The following is a 19,813-nucleotide window of genomic DNA, read 5'->3' as shown; positions in this document are numbered from 1 at the left end:
AGGGATGGACCTACCATATATATGTGTCAGGTGAAAGCCAAATAATAATATGATGGCAACAACGGGTAGTAGTTTTCATAGTTTGAAGAAAGGAAATTGGTGAGGGCATTCAATTTTCACCAATAACACTTGGTCCAGGAATGCTAAACACAAAAGGACCGTGGCTGTTTCCTGTTAGTACTATGTTCATGGAGTGAGCAAAGATTTAGTTTAAGCCAAACAGTAATGTTCATCATATTCAATTAATGTTAATTTCCATTTTAATAGTTTTATAGTTTTGTATTTAAGTTACAAATGAAAATATTTGATTGTATAATTTTATAAGTGCCTTGAGCATAGTTTATGATTACTTAGTTGAATGTCTATATTATTTAAATATTAAGGAACATTGTAATAAAAATGAAATAAGTATTTGGGGAGACAGTATCTAGAGCATTTCCACCTTTGAAAAGTTAAATACATTACTCAAATTTGAAAAGCCCAGAGTTCTCAACTGACTGCTACTGATATTGTGTGCTTTAGGCTGACTCTTAAAAGTCCGATTTTTTTTTTGCTTTTTAGGGCTGCACCTGCTGCATATGGAAGTTCCCAGGCTAGGGGTTGAATCAGAGCTACAGCTACTGGCCTACACCACAGCCACAGCAACATCTGATCCAAGCTGCATCTGCAACCTATACCACAGCTTGCAGCAACATCGGATCCGTAGTCCACTTAGCACAGCCAGGGATCTAACCCATAGCCTCATGAATACTAGTCAGGTTCATTTCTGCTGAGCCACAATGGCAACTCCTAAAATCTGCTTTTGTTAATAGTCTTGGGGGGAAGATGTGGAGGGGACGGGAGGAGAATAAGGCTTGGTGACTTATCCTGGAAATTTCCTCATGCAGTCCAGCCTTTCTCAGTTTGATTAACTCTTGGTACTTGACTACTGATACTGGGGACCCATCCTCATTAAGTAGAGGTCTCTTTCTCTTTTTCCTTTTGTTTTGTTATGTTGTGTTGTCTTTGTATATTTTTGCATATGTTCATCCACTATTTCCCATTTTGCTCAAGGACTCCCTCTTTGCTATCAGAGTATGCTCTTGCTGTCTTCTCACCCTTCCAGTGCAGCTTACCCTATTATTTTTTCCTGTGCCCAGAAATCATGTTCATGCACCCCATCAAAGTACTTAGGCCTTTCACTTTTTCTTAGTTTTAATTATGGAAGCTATATGAAGAAAATGAAAAGATTCATAGTAAGCTCAACTCCATCAGAAAATTGTTTTGATGTTTCTGAAAATATGGCTAATTTTTAAATGCCTATTTTATTTAAGAGAAATATAGCAAAAGCACCCCCCCACACACACACTTTTTTTTCTTTTTAGAGCCACACCTGTGACATATGGAAGTTCCCAGTCTGGGTGTCAAATTGGAGCTGCAGCTGCTGGCCTATACCACAGCTCAGCAGCGCAGGATCCTTAACCCACTGAGTGAGGCCAGGTATCAAACCTGTATCCTCATGGATACCAATAGGGTTTGTAACCTGCTGAGTCACAGTGGGAACTTTGCATTTCCCTTTTTTATATTAAATACTTACTAGAGTAAAATAAAGTTTAAATTGTGATAGATATCACTGTACATTGAAAGTACTTTCACTTGTACTTTGAGATGAGAACAGATGAGAACATTACCAATTTAAAATACTTTCAGACTGATAAATAACCTCTACTTTTTTAACTGCTAAGTATTTTTTTAGCTGAGTTTATAAAATACTTTTGGATAATCATTTTAAAGCAAAAACTCATTGCTTTGAAATCAAAATTGTGTTTAGAATATGCTTTTTTATCCCTATGGAAATAAATTTAGGGACTCTTAATAATAAGACAAAAAGAGCATTTGAAAGTAAAAATCTTTTTCTCTCTTTCATAAAGATGCTACATTTTCTGTGGAATTACTAATTTATTGAACTCAGCTATCTTGGTCAGTGAGAAGTATATTTCAGTAATGAAAATTGGATTACACATAAGTTAGAAGTCAATAAATAGTAAATCACCATCAAATTATAGTGTAATTAACATGAGATTGGATCCTAAGTATAGTTACAGAACAAAACAGATGTCATGTCTGTTTTGTTAGTTTGGGAGGTGTCCAAAAGAACATTGGGAAAATTAAAATTTGTGTTGAGAATGCAGAGTTGTCTGCAGATAAATTCTGACTCGCATGCATCATAGAACATTTGTAGCCTCTCTCTAGAAGGATAGCATACACATTGAGCTTGTTCTCTCTCTCCCCACCCCCGCTCCCTCTCTCCCTCTTGTGGCCTTACCTGTGGTATAGGGAAGTTCCTGGGCTAGGGATCGAATTGGAGCTGCAGCTGTAGGCCTAATGCCACAGCCCTGGTGACACTGGATCTGAGCTGTGGCTTGTGGCAATGCTAAGTGAGGCAGGGATCAAACCTGCATTCTTGTGGACATTATGTTGGATTCTTAACCCACTGAGCCACAGTGGGAGCTTCTGAGCTTGTTCTCTTAATGTTATTTTTGGGATACTAATTGCAATTTCTAAATATATTTCCAAAGATGTCTACTTACCTAACATTGGTGTGTATATACTTATACTTGTTCGTGTTTTTAATGTATAGTCAACATCTTTTTCAACTCATTTTCTTTTCTCTGGATGCTGTAGCCATTGTAATAATGAGATGTTAAGTTTTGCTTTTTTTGGTTTATTGATTGTAAGCTTATGATTTCTTTGAAAATTCCCATGGAATCTTGTCTAAATCATTCAAACAGATGGGTTTCTTAATTTCTATAAAATAAGTCCTTGTGTGACTGCCGTAACCTTTAATGGGTAACTGAATTGTCTGTTAACCTAAAAGTTTTATGGAAATTCTTAATAATTATGAAAATTTGCATACAAGGATGAGTTCCTTGATTGGGTTTTCTAAATATGGCTTATTAATATGCAGATAATTTGTTATATGTTGAAACTTTGCTGGATTTATTTTGAAAAAAATTCAAACGGAATTACTCTTCTGATTAAGATTTTTTAATGCAGAGTTACTTTTATTTCTTTTACAGACTGACAGAAATGTGACTGTTATCTTTCTGAGCGAAATTGTTTGGGAAAAGTTTCGTCCAAATACTGGATGCTTTGAGCCATTTGTCTTGTATTTCCCTGATTATAGCATAGGTAAATTTGAAAACATTGTTTTTGACAAATGATATTCAGTAAAATAGTTTTTCTTGTTTGAACGATGAGCTAGCATGTTCAAATGGGAATACTTTAATGTCTTAATTTGTTCAGGTTTGCTGCCAGTCAAAAATAAAATGTTGCTTATATTCACTCACAGAGGTTTTATTTTGGAACTGTGAGAGGCTGTTCTTGTATAATTATAAAAGTTTTTTGAATGAGCAGTTCTTTCTCACATATTTGTGCTAAAGGTGTATTTTCACTCTTTTTTAAGTACAGTAATATATATATATTTTGATTATAACAAGTAAGAATCAGACTAGATTGGCAAAGCATGTTAAAATTGTACTGAAATTTTTATATACCATGTACTTGAGTTAAGTACTGTGTGGAGTGTATGTTTTGATTTTGTAAATCTCGTTTTTCATTGCAGTAGCTCTTATAGTAGCACCTGCTCACCCTGTGTTTATTTCTTTTTGGTTTGTGTTTAAATTTCATATATCCTGATGATATTTGTCTTTGGAAGAACACAATAGCTTTATGTGTTGCTCAGTAATTTTGTAGATGAATACTGTTCTATTAGTGTACAAATATAGTACTTCTGATTCAAAGATTATAGCTGTAAAGCGTAAAGTGGTTAGAGGCTATGAAAAATATCCTTCCTTGATCTTGGCCTCATTAACACTATCCCTCTGAACTAATCAGATATAGACATTATTACTAAGATCAACACATTTTTGCCTGTTTTCACAAGAACAGCAATCAGATAACACCTCCTGCCTTAGCTAATTAACCGAGATAGAAATAAGCAACCCAAAATAGGTGAAGGGAGTCCTTATTTTCAATAGCTCCCCTTGTATGAAGATCACAAGGAGAAAAGGGGAGGAAGAAAATTAAATAAAAGGATTTCATTAAAAACTTTCTTTGTACTTATGTCATCACTGTAAGATGTTAAAGTTTATCATGACTCATTTTAGGTTGAAGAATGAAAAATTATTTAGAATTTAAGAAAATTATAAAAAAAATACTGATTTTCTAGTGAAACCAAAATTAAAGTGTGCTATAGTCAATTGTAGAATTTGATTACATATTTTTTATTTTTATTTATTTATTTTGTCTTTTTGTCTTTCTCAGGGCCGCGCCTGTGGCATATGGAGGTTCCCAGACTCGGGGTCTAATTGGAGCTGTAGCCGCTGGCCTACCGGCCTATGACAGAACCACAGCAACTCGGGATCCAAGCTGTGTCTGCAACCTATCCCACAGCTCATAGCAACCCCGGATCTTCAACCCACCTAGCGAGGCCAGGGATTGAACCTGCAACCTCAACTTCCTAGTCGGATTTGTTTCTGCTGCACCACGACGGGAACTCCTACATATTTTTTAAATGTTAAGGATACAAAGCAGAGGTGGAGAGAATTTGAGGACATAATTAAATAAAGTGATGTTGCCAGTTTTAGAGAGTGTAGGCTATAGTTTTTTGAAAAGCATAAAATAGGGAGCCAAGTTCACTTGATTATTAAAGCTTTGGGCCTTTAACATAACAGCTTTTTAAAAAATAACTCAGAAGCACCATAATCACACAGAAAGACATTCAAAAAGGTAGCATTAATTGTTAAACCAGATTATAGTCAGAATAAGCAAACATGGAAACAGGGCAAAAAAGATAATCTTAGTGGCTAAGTCATTCAGGCATAAGCTGAAATACACATCATCTCTCGATGGAATCTACTGTTTAAGACACATTCTCCTGTCAAGAGTATCACTAGGGGCCCAGTTTGGATTTCTTGTTTTCTGGTCTCTCCTGCATGCACATTACTCATGTTTTGGTAATACATTTTTTTCTCCAGGTGTATTATAGTGCAGTTGATCAGATTTTTAGTTTGGTTTTTGCGTCAATCAGGATAAGTTGTGCTCTGATAAACAACCTGAAAATCTCAGTAATTTATGATTTTCTACTTTACAGCCTTTGTGCTATTTTTGTCCTGCATTTTACACATACATTTATTATAAACCTTGTAATTTGGACCTTATATTATTTACATTATTACTTGGGGCTTTACAGAAATAAAAAGGCAAGGTGGAAAATATCTTTTATTTATCCTGCTGGAAATTTGTTGAACTCTTTGGGGATATGAGTGTACAATTTTAACTTCGGAAAATTTTTAGCCATTATTTCTTCAAATATTTTGTTCTGTCCACCTCCTTCAATGTTTTTTTGGGACTGCATTACATGTAGTCTGCTAGACATATAGTCTGTTAGACTGCTTGATACTGTCCTGCTGAATCTCTTATTTATTTATTTAAATTTTGCATCTTTTTTCCTAAATGTCTTTTTTTTAAATTTTTGTTCCTATGTCTTCAAGTCCACTGGTCTTTCTATAAGTGTCTAATTTCTATGTGTCTAATTTGTAGTTAATCCAATTCAGTGGAATTTTTCGTGACAGATCTCATCATCTTTTGTTTTCCTTTTATCCTTGAGCATGTTCTAATAGTTGTCTTAATGTCCTTGTGTACTAATTCTGTTACCGCTTTCATTTTGAGGTTGTTGCTCTTGACTAATTTTTCTCTATTACGGGTATCCATTATGCTTTCTCATGTGTTTAGTAATTTTTGATTGAACGATATTAAAGTTCATGTTGCATGTTGAACTTTTTTCTGGCAAGCACTTAAATCATTTGAAAATATGTTTGACCCTTTTGAGGTTATTTTTAAGCTCTTTTGGAGAAAGGGTCTAGCCTTTATTCCAGGGCCAACTTTAGCTCCACTTTTAAGACATAGTCCTTTTGGGTTCTCTGCTTTTTGGTTCTCTGCTGAATGTCCCATGTGTTTAGCAGTTTGTCCATCTTATCAGTGTCAAAATGAAGTTACAGCCCTGTCTAAACTCTGGAAATTGTTTGACTTACAACTTCTCTCATACACTCTAGCCTGCAAATTCTAGCTGCCTTAGCTCCCTCTACTCTGATCTCTGCCTCCTCGACTCACTGAGATTAAGGGGTTCCTTTTGGAACTCTCTTCTAATATAGTGCTAAAATTACCTCTAGTTAGAAGGCCTGGCTGGTGGTTAAGACTCATCTCATTTAATTCCTTTTACTCATGTGTCACAGTCCTTTATTGCCTGTTGCTTGATGTCTGAACATAGTTGTTTTCCTCTGTTTTATGCAATTTTATTTGTTTATTATGGGAGAGTATTTCTGGACCTTCTTACTCCCTTATAACTAGAAGCAGAAGTCCCTCTCCAAGTTAGAAATGGCTGTTCTTGGTGTGTTGGACCACACTCTGATAGTGAGAATATAAGACAATGGGAGACCAGTCAAATGTTTTCTCTTTCACTTTATTACTTGCTAGTACTCTGCTTTCAACTTTCTGTTAGAGATGGGATTTTTAATAACTTTGAATAGTCTTAGACTGTTAGAGTTGACATGACTTCCTTTTTTTTTTCTTTTTGTCTTTTTAGGGGCCCATCCATGGCATATGAAATTCTCAGGCTAGGGGTCGAATCAGAGTTGCAGCTTCTGGCCTCTGCCACAGCCACAGCAATGTGGGATCCAGGCTGCATCTGTGACTTACACCATAGCTCATGGCAATGCTGGATCCTTAACCTACTGAATGGGGCCAGAGATCAAACCTGAGTCTCCATGGATACTACTTGGTTTTGTTACCGTTGAGCCACAAGGGGAACTCCCTAGCATGGCTTCCTTAATGTAGAGTTGTATTCTAAAATTTTGTCAGTAATTTATAACTGAGCGTCTGGTGTACTTTTATAGCAACCCAATGAGAATTCTAATTCTTAGAAGACTTTAATCAGAACTGAAATGGGTCATTGGTCACATCTAATCAACTTTCATATGAGGCACTGAGGGTCACCTGTAATGGCTATCTAGGGTAAGAGGAGCTTCCAAGTGCAGTCTGAGCTGGAGACTTAATTTTTTTCCAGATTTCCTCATCCACGTGTTTAGAGACCATCTTTTTTGCCTATGTATGTTCGTCTGTCTGACCATTGATTGATTCCTTCCCTCCTTTCCCCCGCTCCCTTTTTTCCTTCCATCTACCCAGTTACTTAGCAGCTTTTATATATATCTTTGTCTCCAAGTTTTAGGGTAACTTTTAGAAATTTTTAGTGTACCAATATTTATGCTTTAAAAAGCTTAGTAATACTAATTTTAAAGTCGATGTTGGAATGTGAAGATACATGGATTCCAACGTCAAGTTTTGGACTTGGTATACCTTTTTCAGTGGTTTTGTTATAAAAATGCAGATGTAGTAATAGTCCTCTATCTGGAATTCCTTCAGAATAACATCCTAGGTGTAAAATTAGACTTCGAAATGTTTTTTCAGGGAGTTGCCGTCGTGGTGCAATGGAAGCGAATCTGATTAGGAACCATGAGGTTGTGGGTTTGATCCCTGGCCTCACTTGGTGGGTCAAGTATCCAATGTTGCCGTGAGCTGTGGTGTAGGTCGCAGATGCAGCTCAGATCCCATGTTACTGTGGCTGTGGCGTAGTCCGGCAGCTGTAGCTCTGATTGGACCCCTAGCCTGGGAACCTCCATATGCTGCAGGTGTGGACCTGAAAAGCAAAAAAAAAAAGAAAAAGAAAAGAAATGTTTTTTAGGCTTTTGTTTGCTAATTTTTTTGGTCGATTGCCTTTTTTTTTTTTTTTTTCTTTTCGCTGCCCTGTAGCGTATGGTGTTCCCAGGTCAGGGATCAGATCCAAACCATAGGTCCAACCTACACTGCAGCTATGGCAATGCCAGATCCTTAACCCATTGTGCCAGGTGGGAATCGCCTCCAGAGGTGCTGCTGTTCCATATATATTGTTACGTACCTATATCTAACTGACTGTGATGGAAAATCGCGTAGTTAAAATCAAAGGCTAATGGTAAGTGGCAAAATATCCATGGTTAAAAAAATTACCTAATGGGTCCGTAGACAAAAGGAAATTGACATGATCAGAATATCCCATAAGAATTATCACTTCTAAGTATTAAAAATGTCTTGAACTCTGTGGAATTGGGCTTAAAGTATTAGTTACATTCAGTGAGCTCTTAACTGAGAAGTATAAAGAGACCATTGCATCAAGAAGTCAGAGGGAATTGCAATAAGGAATGAGTGAATGATCAATTGATTCATGTGCTCTAACTGGGAAATTTTGAATAATGTAACTGGGAAATTTGTTTCTTTAGTTTTAACTGTGCTTCTATAATACAGTATTTCTAGCAGGATAAAATATAAATTTAGGTCTCTAAACGTGATGTTGTATAAAGAGTTTAAGACAGAAATAAAGATACCAAAGTTGTAGAAGAAAATGTGTTTTATAAAAAAGGGAATGACAGAGTAAAGATTTTCATTAAGAAATTCATGAGTTCTTTTCATTTTAGAAAAAATGAAGAGCATTTTCCAGTTTCCTGGTAGTTTATGTAGTACCCCTTGTTTTTATGTAGTTGATTTACCTAATTGGCAGAAAAATGAACTAGAATCCATATTATTTTTTGCCCTTGATATTAATGTTGCCTGTTAAAAGTTTCTTGAGATTTTTCTTTAGGTGTCATTGCTTAGTGTGAAGTTAAATTTATTTTATTTAATTTATTTATTTTTTTAAAGAACATTAGATTTTCTTTACCTCAGTTTCAAAACTTGTATTACTTTTCCATTCCAATCTTGTAACTGTTTTATTATTCCTTATAATTGTTGAGCCTGTGTATTTATTGTTTAAATCTTTGTTATAAAATGTAACTAAGGTGCCATGTCAATCATTTCTGTTCATTTATGTCCTGTGAACAGGGAACCTTCAAAAGATCTTGTCCCATGATCATCCTCCAGAATATTCTGCTGATTTCTATGCTGCCTACATTAATATTCTTCTTGGAGTTTTCTACACTGTCTGCCGAGATTTGAAAGAGCTCCGACATCTGGTGAGTGCTCATTTTACTTGAAAAAAAGTACATCTTTTAGTATTTTTTCATATGTAAAGGGTGTGAGATAGGCTAGAAGCTGAAAATTTATTCTCGAAATTTGGATAAGGCCTTTTGAGGCCAGTATACCATGAGAAGTTAGAAGTCTGTGGGTTAGGACAAACTTTGACCTATTCAGGAAGTTTTAATAATCTTTAGTTGTGTCTTTTCATATTTCCTTGGGAGTGGTTTTTTTCTTTTTTTTTTAATTTCTTCCTTTCTCTTTTCTCTCTTTTCTCTAATGGCAGAAATGCAGCACTTCATTAAAATTATAATGAAGGTTAACAGAAAGGAGATGTGAAAAGCAGTTTTTTGGATTTTTTTTTTTTTTGTCTTTTTGCTATTTCTTTGGGCCGCTCCCTCGGCATATGGAGGTTCCCAGGCTAGGGGTCGAATCAGAGCTGTAGCCACTGGCCTACGCCAGAGCCACAGCAACGCGGGATCCAAGCCACGTCTGCAACCTACACCACAGCTCACGGCAACGCCGGATTGTTAACCCACTGAGCAAGGGCAGGGACCCAACCCGCAACCTCATGGTTCCCAGTCGGATTCGTTAACCACTGCGCCACGACGGGAACTCCTGTTTTTGGAAGTTTTAAATTTTAGGCCTCTTATGATTTAGCTGTTGATTTCAAGCAACTTCAGAGTAGGGAAAGAACAAAAGACACTGCTCTAGTTCAGTTTCATCATTAAGTGTTGGGATTCCTGGTGCCCAAGGGAAATGACAGCAGAGGGGCAGAGGAGAGAGGGACTGTATAGTCCCTGGATGAAATGGAGCTGGGAGTGAATTCTCATCCACTGTCCTTCCTGGGAAATAACTTACAGTTACTACTCCTTAGCACTGATGTCCTTGAATCCTGTGGGAATCTGTGCTGGCAGCCATTTCAAAGTAGATTGTAAAATACAGGAAGGAAGAATTATTTAGGGAAACTGTTTGTAGGAAAAGAAAATATAAAATTTAAATGGGTTTTTATAAAGTCCTTTGGGTTTCACTGAGGAATGATTTTATTTAGGGCTGATGTTGCCGCTTTTTATTGTTATTGTTACATTGTATTCATAAACTTGAAGCTTGAAATATGTTTAAGACTTTACTACTAACAAATAGAAGAAATCATCTTTAAGCATTAAAGGAAAAAATAGTATAATGTTCTTATTTTTCTGCATATGTAGAACATAGGATAATAAAGATACATTTTCCTTTTCCCTTCAAATGGACACTTTTACCTGTTTTGAAGTTTGTAAGTGGCATTATTTCTTTAGAATTTAATAAATCACCTACAGAAGTTTCTTTTGGGGCTTATTTTCTGTGTCTGAATTTAAATTTGCTTTAGGAATTGGTATTTTTTAAAGTATTTTTTTGGAAGCTAACTCTGGACAAGAGGAGGTAAAGTACTACAGTGACTAGTCATTTGGGTTTGTCTTCTCTGACAATTCTTATGATCTCCTAAAGAAGTAGTGATTATAATTTTAGGAGGGTCAGCTGAAGAAGTTATTTTTACACTCATATGAATTGCAAAATTTATTTTCTAAAATTTAGTTTAGCATGATTTTTTTTTTAAAAAAAAAGCTATCACATTAAATTTGCTGTATTTTAAAACATTCCCTCCAAATACCATAATTTTCTTAGAAATTACTCAGAAAAATGAATTGCTCATCCAGAGCTTAGTAATTTTTTAGGGTATAGCTCCAAATTTCTGATGCCTGTTTTTGATTTGGTCCTGTGACTATGACATAATGACTAAGAAGGGGATGCCAAATAATTGAAGTGTATATGGTAGAATGAGCAGAGGACTTAATATTAAAATACCTTAACTCAACTGCTTACCAGTTGTGTCATGTTGAATATGATACTTAATCTTCTGTACTTCAGTTTCCTCATTTCTAAAGTGGGACCAAGAATATATACCCCGGATGATTTCTATGGGTATAAAATGAAATATACTGTTTAAGTGCTTGTAAATAAAAATATATATAATGATGTTAGGTGATATTACCAGTAACACTAAGTAACTTGATACATAGTCTCTTTTTAGATTTTTTAGATTTTTTTGTTTGTTTGTTTGTCTTTTTAGGGCTGCACCCACTGTGTATGGAGGTCCCAGGCTAGGGTTCTAATCAGAGCTGTAGCTGCTGGCCTAACATATGACGAAACATATATTTTAATGTTTTTACCAAGAAAGAAAGCAGTATATTTTCATTCAGCCAAGTTATTTACCAGTTATTGCTAAAATTGTGACATTTTAGCGTTATTAATCAGTACCTAGAACTAAAAATCTGAAATCTGGGAAAGTTGGTCTCTCTCTACTTAATATTAGCAGAATTTGAAAGATTTTTCTGGTTTAAACAGTTACCTTTTATTAAAGAAAATACGAAAAAGTGTTTCAAGGATTTGGTTCTTAGTTCTCTTATCTTCCTAATTTGAGATTGTATAGTTACACATTTATATACAGTCTTTCCTCTAGGTTTTTATTATTGAATCATTTCACTGTGACATACTTGTGACCAAATTAATATTAAAAAATTGCAGCAGCATGTTTTAATAAAGTTACTTAAACTACATTCAGTAGAATTTTGATGTTGACTTATGGAAAACTATTAAGTAATTATGATTAGTTAGTGTTTTTCTGACTTTAGAATACATAGAATCCTGGAGAGATTTTTTTTTTTAAAACTAAGATTCCTGGATCTCATCCTCAGAGATTCTGATCTAGTATGCCTGGTATGCTAAGAAATTGAAGTTGTAATAATCATAGGTGGTGCTACCAATCACATAATATGAGGTGAACTGAACTAGATGACATTTAATTTGTGAGAATGGTCAGACTTTGAAAAAAAAAATAGGTTAATTCTTTGGGCTAGAGGTACTTTACTGTATGTGTTGCGGTCCTTTGTGACATAATTCTGACCTAAAATTACAAATTATGCGTTGTTACACTACTTTATATCTAGAGGCTAATACATAGGCAGGATTTACCCAATTAAGGAATATTTTACATGTTTTATTATTGTTGATAACTATGGTTTTATTGTTGTAGGAATAAGCTATAATTAAATTTTACTTGTGCAATTATTCTGAAGTAAAATTGCCTGAAATCTAATAAAAATTTACTTGAAAAATAATTTCTTTTTTTTTGTCTTTTTCTAGGGCCGCACCCACAGCATATGGAGGTTCCCAGGCTAGGGGTCCAGTCGGAGCTGTAGCTGCGGACCTACGCCAGAGTCACAGCAACGTGGGATCCAAACTGCATCTGCGACCTACACCAACTCACGGCAATGCCGGATCCTTAACCCACTGAGCTAGGCCAGGGATCAAACCCGCAACCTCATGGTTCCTAGTCAGATTCTTTAACTGCTGAGCTATGACAGGAACTCCTGAAAAATAATTTCTGATGGTGATAAAATGCTTTCTTCTCTTTTTTTCCCTTCGTTTACAGGCAATACTTAATTTTCCTAAATATTGCGAACCTGTGGTTAAAGGAGAAGGTAACTATAATTTTACTATCATAGTATTTCTTTTGAAAAAAATTTCTGTAAGATCTAAATTACTGAAATTTTTTCCCTTTTGGAGTAGCAAGTGAACGTGATACACGGAAACTCTGGAGAAATATTGAACCTCATTTGAAGAAAGCCATGCAGACTGTTTATCTCAGGGAAATATCAAGGTAATTTTCTATGTAGTATGTTTATTATTTCTGTATCTTTTATTTGTGATATTCACTAAAGTATACATGTCTTCCTTTACCTTCCTCACATGGGGAAAAAACTGGTTTCAATCATTTCTTATCATTTTGAGAAGGACAAATAATTTTCAGCCAGTGCATTGCACAAGACATATTTCTAATAGTTGCTAATTTTTTTAAATCTGGAAAGTTATAGGAAAATCAGTTTCAACTTTGTTTTTCATGTTTATGTTAGCTCTTTGGTATAATAAAAATTAATTATTAAATGTATAAATCAAGTCATAAATCTACATTTGTCAATTATTAGAATTTCATAGTAATGAAACTACTCAGGAGACATAGTTGCACAGACATAGTGTAGTGAGAACATGGTTTTGATTTCTATCTTAGCTATTTTCTGCCTTATGTGGTCTAAGCAATTTACCTTAAATTTCTAAACCTCCTCTAAGAATCTTTAGATGATTTCAGTAATATATTTGAAAATGATTTGTGAATAATAAAGTGCCTTATAGATATTAGGTTAAGCCTGTATTACAAAGCAACATAGGAAATGTAAAAATATCAGTACTTTTGTTTTCCTCACTTTTTTTTTTTTTTGGTCTTTTTGTCTTTTTTCAGGGCCACACCTGCTGCATTTGGAAGTTCCCAGGCTAGGGGTCCATTCGGAGCTGTGGCTGCCAGCCTATGCCAGAGCCACAGGAACGCAGGATCCGAGCCACGTCTGCAGCCTACAACACAGCTCATGGCAACGCAGGATCCTTGACCCACTGAGTGAGGCCAGGGGTCGAACCTGTGTCCTCATAGATGCTAGTCAGGTTAGTTAACCACTGAGCAACGATGGGAACTCCAGTTTTCCTCACTTTCTAATCAATTTTGTTATCATATTTCTTTCATGAATACCTTATTCTGTAACTACTTTGATTTAATTAGGTTGTTATAAGAACTTAGTTTCTGAGTAAGTAGAAACATTACAAAGATAGTGTTATTCCTCTTTTTAATGATAAAGAGTTATTTGATGAGGATTTTTGGAAGTCACAGTAGAAAAGCTTGTGATCTGATCTTTTAAAGGTAGAAAAATGTGGATGTGTCTTAAAATGATTCTTACATGTAATTAAAGGACTTCTAGTTTCCCATAGGATAATGATGGCCACCTAAATCCAGGTCTCTCCACAAGGTCAACAAGGGGAACAAATAAAATCATTCATAACCCTTGCCAGCAGTATACAGAGTTGACCATAACCTTCAGTTTCTAAGCAACCGAAACCAGCAGAGCCAACTCTGAGGTTCTTTGCTTAACTCTGAAAAGTTAAGCAAAGACTATGAGGAAAAGAGGAGAGGACAGTGGGGGCAGGGGTTGGTGTTGACTTGTAGTGGGGAAATACAGATGAATCACCTCCAGAAAGAGAGTCCAACTCTGAGTGGGAAAATACTGAGAATCTAAGTGAGACCCAAAGGATTACAGCACTGGCTATTGGAGCATCAAAAGAAAGTGTTTCAAGATTATGTAGGACAAGAATTAACAAGGCAGACTTAGGAAAGTACTGTTTTTGAGGGTAGGCAGATGACTTGGAAGGACATGGTGTCTCGGAAGCAGTGAGTGGAAATTAAGGATAACACCCCACAGCCCTCATCAGACAAAAAGAGAATGGTAAAATCAGGCAATCAGCAATCCTTCCCTCTCAAAATAGCACTGTATTAAAGAAATAGCACTTCTTTCTTGCAGATGAAAACATTTTATTTATTTTTTTAAATGAGAGTTGCAACATTTATTTCAGGTTCTCTCTTTTTTTTTTCTTTTTTCTTTTTTACCATACGGGCAGTATGTGGGAATTCCTGGGCCAGGGATTGGATTGAACCTACACTGCCCAGTAGCAACCAGAGCCACAGTGGTGAGAACACGGGAGCCTCAACCTGCTAGGCCATCAAAAAAACTCCCGCAGGTGAAAGAAAGCACTTCAGATTTAAGACTCTATTAAGCCATCCCAAACCTTTACCCTGATCCAGGCAAACATTAGGCATTTCAAAATGAAGAGAAAAGATAAGAAAGTCTTACAAAGGTATTATAAGAAACAGAAAAGGTGAATGAAAACATTTTAGCTGATGAAAATTTCCCCCTTCCTACCCAAAGTAAAGCAAAGGAATACTGTAACACAGTACTCCAACTTAATTTAAAATTTTTAAATAAGCATTTTCAGGTACGAAAAAAAATACCTTAAATTAGAAATTCAACAACTCAGTAAATGGGCAAAGAGCAAGAGGATGCGAAACAAAAGTTGACCAACTCAGGAATGAAATTCAAACAAAAGCAGTCATCTCAGAAATGAAAATGAAATTTTAAGATACCCAAAGGAGAGTATATTCAACTGAGAATACAGTAAAGTATGTTGAGGAGAAGAATAAAAACAACAAAAAGTACAAAACTAAAAAAGGGGTAAAAATAATCAAGTAGAATGCAATAAATGTGAAACGATGATATATACTTGGAGTTCCTGAAGAAAGAATAGGAGAAAAATGGGTTTGAATTAAGATCTAAAACTCTAATCCAACAAAACTTTCCAGAAGTAAAATAGAGACTTGACTGTACATATTAAAAGGTTCATCTTTTTATTTAACCCGGAGTGGTCACTTCTGAGATTGTCTCTAGTCTCTTACTCTGTAACAAATCACCATAAACACCACACATACGTATTCTTACAATTCCAGATATCAGAAGTTTAAAAGGGCTGGGTTCCTTCTGAAGGCTTTTGGGAGAATCTGTTTGCTTTTTGGCACATCTGGAGGCTACCCGCATTCCTGGGCTTATGGCGCCTTCCTGCATCTTCAGAGTTAGCAGTGTCTCATTTTTCTAATTGAGATTAAATAATGGTGATAAACAGAATAAAGAAAAAGGAGAATAGAGCTATAGAAGGCTAGATCCTCATTCTGCAAGGTGTTACTGGGAATATATGTTTTGTAGCTTTTATAAGGAATTTGGACAAATTATGAAAAAGTCTCCAACTTTGTTCCCTGGTTCATCTTAAAATTCTAACCCATGTGACCTCAACTAATACAACTACTTAATACAACTGCCATAACTCTGCATCACCTCTAGAAATTGGTAGTTCATATATATTTATTTAGAACACGAATGGACTTCTTTTATCAGACAGGTCTCAATTGAAATGCTGGTTCCACTTCTTAGAAGCTTTGCAGCCCTAGTCAAATTAGTTTATTTCTCTGGATCTCAGTCTTGTTATTTGTTTAAAAAAGAAAAAAAAAGAAAAAAGCAGTGATACTGTCTTGTAAGTTTATGAGGATTAAGTGGAGTATGTTAAGAGCTGGGTTCGTAATAGACATTAAGTAAATGTTATTTTTCTCTCTTCCCATTGAAGATAGTTTTCCCCTGGTTGTCCTTTGAAAGTTTAAATAACATTAAATTGGTAATTGCCATATAAAAAATCTTACCAATTTAAACTCTCGAAGTCTGGTTATATGACATTGTAACTGATACAAATTTATTTTTATTTGCATTTATAAGAAGAAATGAATGTGAAAGTGCCTTATTATTTGTGAAGCACTGTTTAGCTATAAGGTGGGGAAAATGATTGATCTGGAAAGTAAGATTGTTGAAGTAGGTCTGTTCTCCACATACATTAGTAGCCTTTAGAATTCCTTACATTGCTATATTCCTACGATTTTCAGCTGCGCTTGAAGATTTGAAAAAATATACACAGTTAATTTGGGGTATTTAGTTGTTCTGATCTGGGTTTTTAAAATTATTTATTTTTTGTTTTGTTTTGATTTTTAGGGTTGAAGCCATGGCATATGGAGGTTCCCAGGCTATGGTTCCAGTCAAAGCTGTAGTTGCTGGCTTATGTGCCAGAGCCACAGCAACACCAGATTCGAGCCGCATCCATGACCTACACCACAGCACAGCAACTCCAGATCCTTAGCCCACTGAGTGAGGCCAGGGATCGAACCCGCAACCTCATGGTTCCTAGTCAGATTCATTTTTGCTGAGCCACGATGAGAACCCCCGGCTTTAATTTTTAAATTAGTGTCTTTTTTTTTTTTTTGCCATGTCCACGGCATGTGGAAATTCCCAGTCCAGGGATCAAACCTGCACTGTAGTTGCAGCCTGCCCCACAGCTGTGGCAACATCAGATCCTTAACCTGCTCTGCCGCAAGGGAACTTCCTTAAATTAGTATTTTAAGGGCTGTTGTAAGAGAGTTTGAGAGTTGTAGAGGGTCTTTGAATATCCTTGTGTCTAACTGCCTAGTTTTATAATGAGATTATTGCTTTATTTAGGGTCATACAACCAGTATTTCTGTTGCCAGGGCAGTCTTTGCCCTTCATTGTTATGTGCTTCTCTATGAAATTGATTTGTTATATCACTTCCCTATTCTCAGTAATATTTAGGGCTGTTTAATAGTTTTAAATGCAAGTAAGATCACAGTTGGGCCTGGAGTTAGCATGAACTCTGCAGGTGTTTTACAAGGATTCAGCTCTTAGTGCCACTACTGACTGGCTGGGGAACATATCCTTAGGCAACTTAACGGTGGGCCTTAGTTTTTTGATGTAATGATACTTACTGTAGGAGTTGTTACCATTTATAACAATTGTATTTAATATGATAACTAGAATATTGGGAGTTTTATTGAGTGGTAGGTGATACTTATTTGTTGGTGCTTTTTGATAGCTTTATAATTATGAATAGAGGAAGAGAGATTTTAAAAAGTCAACATCTGTGTATTGATGCATTCGTTTATATTGTTATGTACTAAGTGATTTTGTAGAGGTACAAACATGTATATGTTATTTATCTTGTTTATAAGGAAATTATTTTGTCAAATTAAAATTAGTTTTTCTAGGGTCCTGTTTTAAGTACAGTGTATTGATTTTGTGTTTTCCATCCTTTATTGCTCTTTCATTTTCTTTCAGTTCACAGTGGGAAAAGCTACAGAAAGATGACATAGATCCAGGACAACTGAAAGGTATCAAAGGAAATATTGAGACAATTACCAGAGACTCTTCTTTAATTGATTACTAATAATCAAGACACTAAAGTTAGCACTAAAGATAGTGTCAGTCAGTAGTGTTGCATAAGAGAATTTACAAGCCACCATGATATTTTAATTAATGATTTTCTTTTAAGGAATGCACTAATGCAGTGGGAGGAAGTGAAGTTTGAATACCAGTTTTATGTTCAATTATATCATGTGAAAACCAAGCTGTTTATATTTCTTTAAATGCTTATATTAAAACAACACAATTTTATTTCTGTATGGATTTCATAAGTTTTATGGAATAAATTCAATTTTATGTTAGTGTAGTTTGGGGGATGAATTTCATGTGGTTATATTTTGAAAGCTTTGTGCTTTTGTTTTCTTCAAAGAAACCGTTACTCTGGGTTTATCCCAGTAGAACAACAGTTGAGCCTTGAACAGCACAGATTTGAGCTGCATGGGTCCACTTATACACAGATTTTTTTTTTTCAATAAATATATTGGAAAATTATTTGAAGATACACAACAATTAAAAAAAAACAAAAACAGATGACCTGCATAGCCTAGAAAAATATCAGAAAAATTAAGGAAATAAGGTATGTCATGAATGCATAAAATATATGTAGATATACATAAAACATGTAAAATATGTGTTAATTGATTGTCTTTATTATCAGTAAGTCTCCCAGTCAACAGTAGGCTGTTACTAGTTAAGTTTTGGAGGAGTCAAAAGTTATATACAGATTTTCTATTTCATAGGAGAGGTGTTTCAGTGCCCCTAACACTCTCCCTCTCCTTTTATTTAAGGGCCAACTTATTTATTTATTTATTTTAAATAAGTAGGTATCTAAAGTATTCTTTTTTTTTTTGGTCTTTTTTTGCTATTTCTTGGGCCTCTCCCGCGGCATATGGAGGTTCCCAGGCTAGGGGTCGAATCGGAGCTGTAGCCACCGGCCTACGCCAGAGCCACAGCAATGCGGGATTCGAGCCGCGTCTGCGACCTACACCACAGCTCACAGCAACGCCGGATCGTTAACCCACTGAGCAAGGGCAGGGACCGAACCCGCAACCTCATGGTTCCCAGTTGGATTCGTTAACCACTGCGCCACGACGGGAACTCCTAAAGTATTCTTAATTAGAAGTTCCCGTCATGGCTTGGTGGTTAACGAACCCTACTAGCATTCATGAGGATGTAGGTTCGATCCCTGGCCTCACTCAGTGGGTTAAGGATCTGCAGTGAGCTGTGATGTAGGTCACAAATGTGGATCAGATCCCGTGGTGCTGTGGCTCTGGCGTAGACCCTCAGCTACAGCTCTCATTGGATCCCTAGCCTGGGAACCTCCATATGCCATAGGTGCAGCCCTAAAAAGACAAAAAATAAAATAAAATAAAATGCTATGTTTAAAAAATAAATTTAAAAAATATTCTTATTTAAACAGTTGAGTCAGTAGCTAGTGGTGGGCCAAGTGGTATGAAATGAAGTGGCATTGAGATTCTATTTTGGTTTCTAAATGCTGGAGATGCTAAATGATTTTCAGTTATGTGTTATATAATGGAAAGGAATAGATGCTGGAATTTAAAAAAATCTACAATAATTTGTTCAACTGCCTGTGTGACCTTGAGCCCAACTTGGTGTCTTCAGAAAGCTAAAATGGAAAGACTCGAGCTTTAAGTTACTGCAGAGATTCAGAGATGCTTAAGTAAAGCACCTAGCACATACTAGATATTTAGTGAATATCAGATTCCTTTTTCCCCTTCCATAAAAATCATTGCTGCTTGACTGACTCTTAGGTTTTATTTATCTATTCATTTAGTTCATTTGTACAAGGTAATGTGGGGATACAAAAAGAACATATTAGCCATGGCTCCTTCAATGAACACTATAATGTAAGAAATGTAACTTCTGTTTAATTAGCTCTTAATATAAGGTATAAAGTTATGTGGGCCACAAGTAAATACACGAAGTAGGAATTCACAGTAGAGACAAATTTTGTTTTGTTGTGATAGGGGAGCATCAAGGAAGGTTTA

At 35.7% G+C, this 19,813-nt stretch overlaps 1 protein-coding gene across 1 annotated transcript in view; it reads left to right on the top strand.

Moving 5' to 3' along the window:
- ORC5 (origin recognition complex subunit 5) overlaps positions 1-19,813 on the top strand; it is an 84,255-nt gene that overhangs the window by 19,676 nt on the left and 44,766 nt on the right. The window contains exons 5-9 of the mRNA XM_047753141.1: positions 3,060-3,171; positions 8,950-9,080; positions 12,554-12,602; positions 12,691-12,781; positions 17,721-17,773. Coding sequence (XP_047609097.1) covers positions 3,060-3,171; positions 8,950-9,080; positions 12,554-12,602; positions 12,691-12,781; positions 17,721-17,773 — 436 coding nt within the window. The remainder of the gene's footprint in view (positions 1-3,059; positions 3,172-8,949; positions 9,081-12,553; positions 12,603-12,690; positions 12,782-17,720; positions 17,774-19,813) is intronic.

This window comes from Phacochoerus africanus, chromosome 11, assembly GCF_016906955.1.
Source record: "Phacochoerus africanus isolate WHEZ1 chromosome 11, ROS_Pafr_v1, whole genome shotgun sequence".
In the NCBI taxonomy this organism is placed as follows: Eukaryota; Metazoa; Chordata; class Mammalia; order Artiodactyla; family Suidae; genus Phacochoerus; species Phacochoerus africanus.
This window is presented reverse-complemented; position numbering and strand designations above follow the sequence as displayed.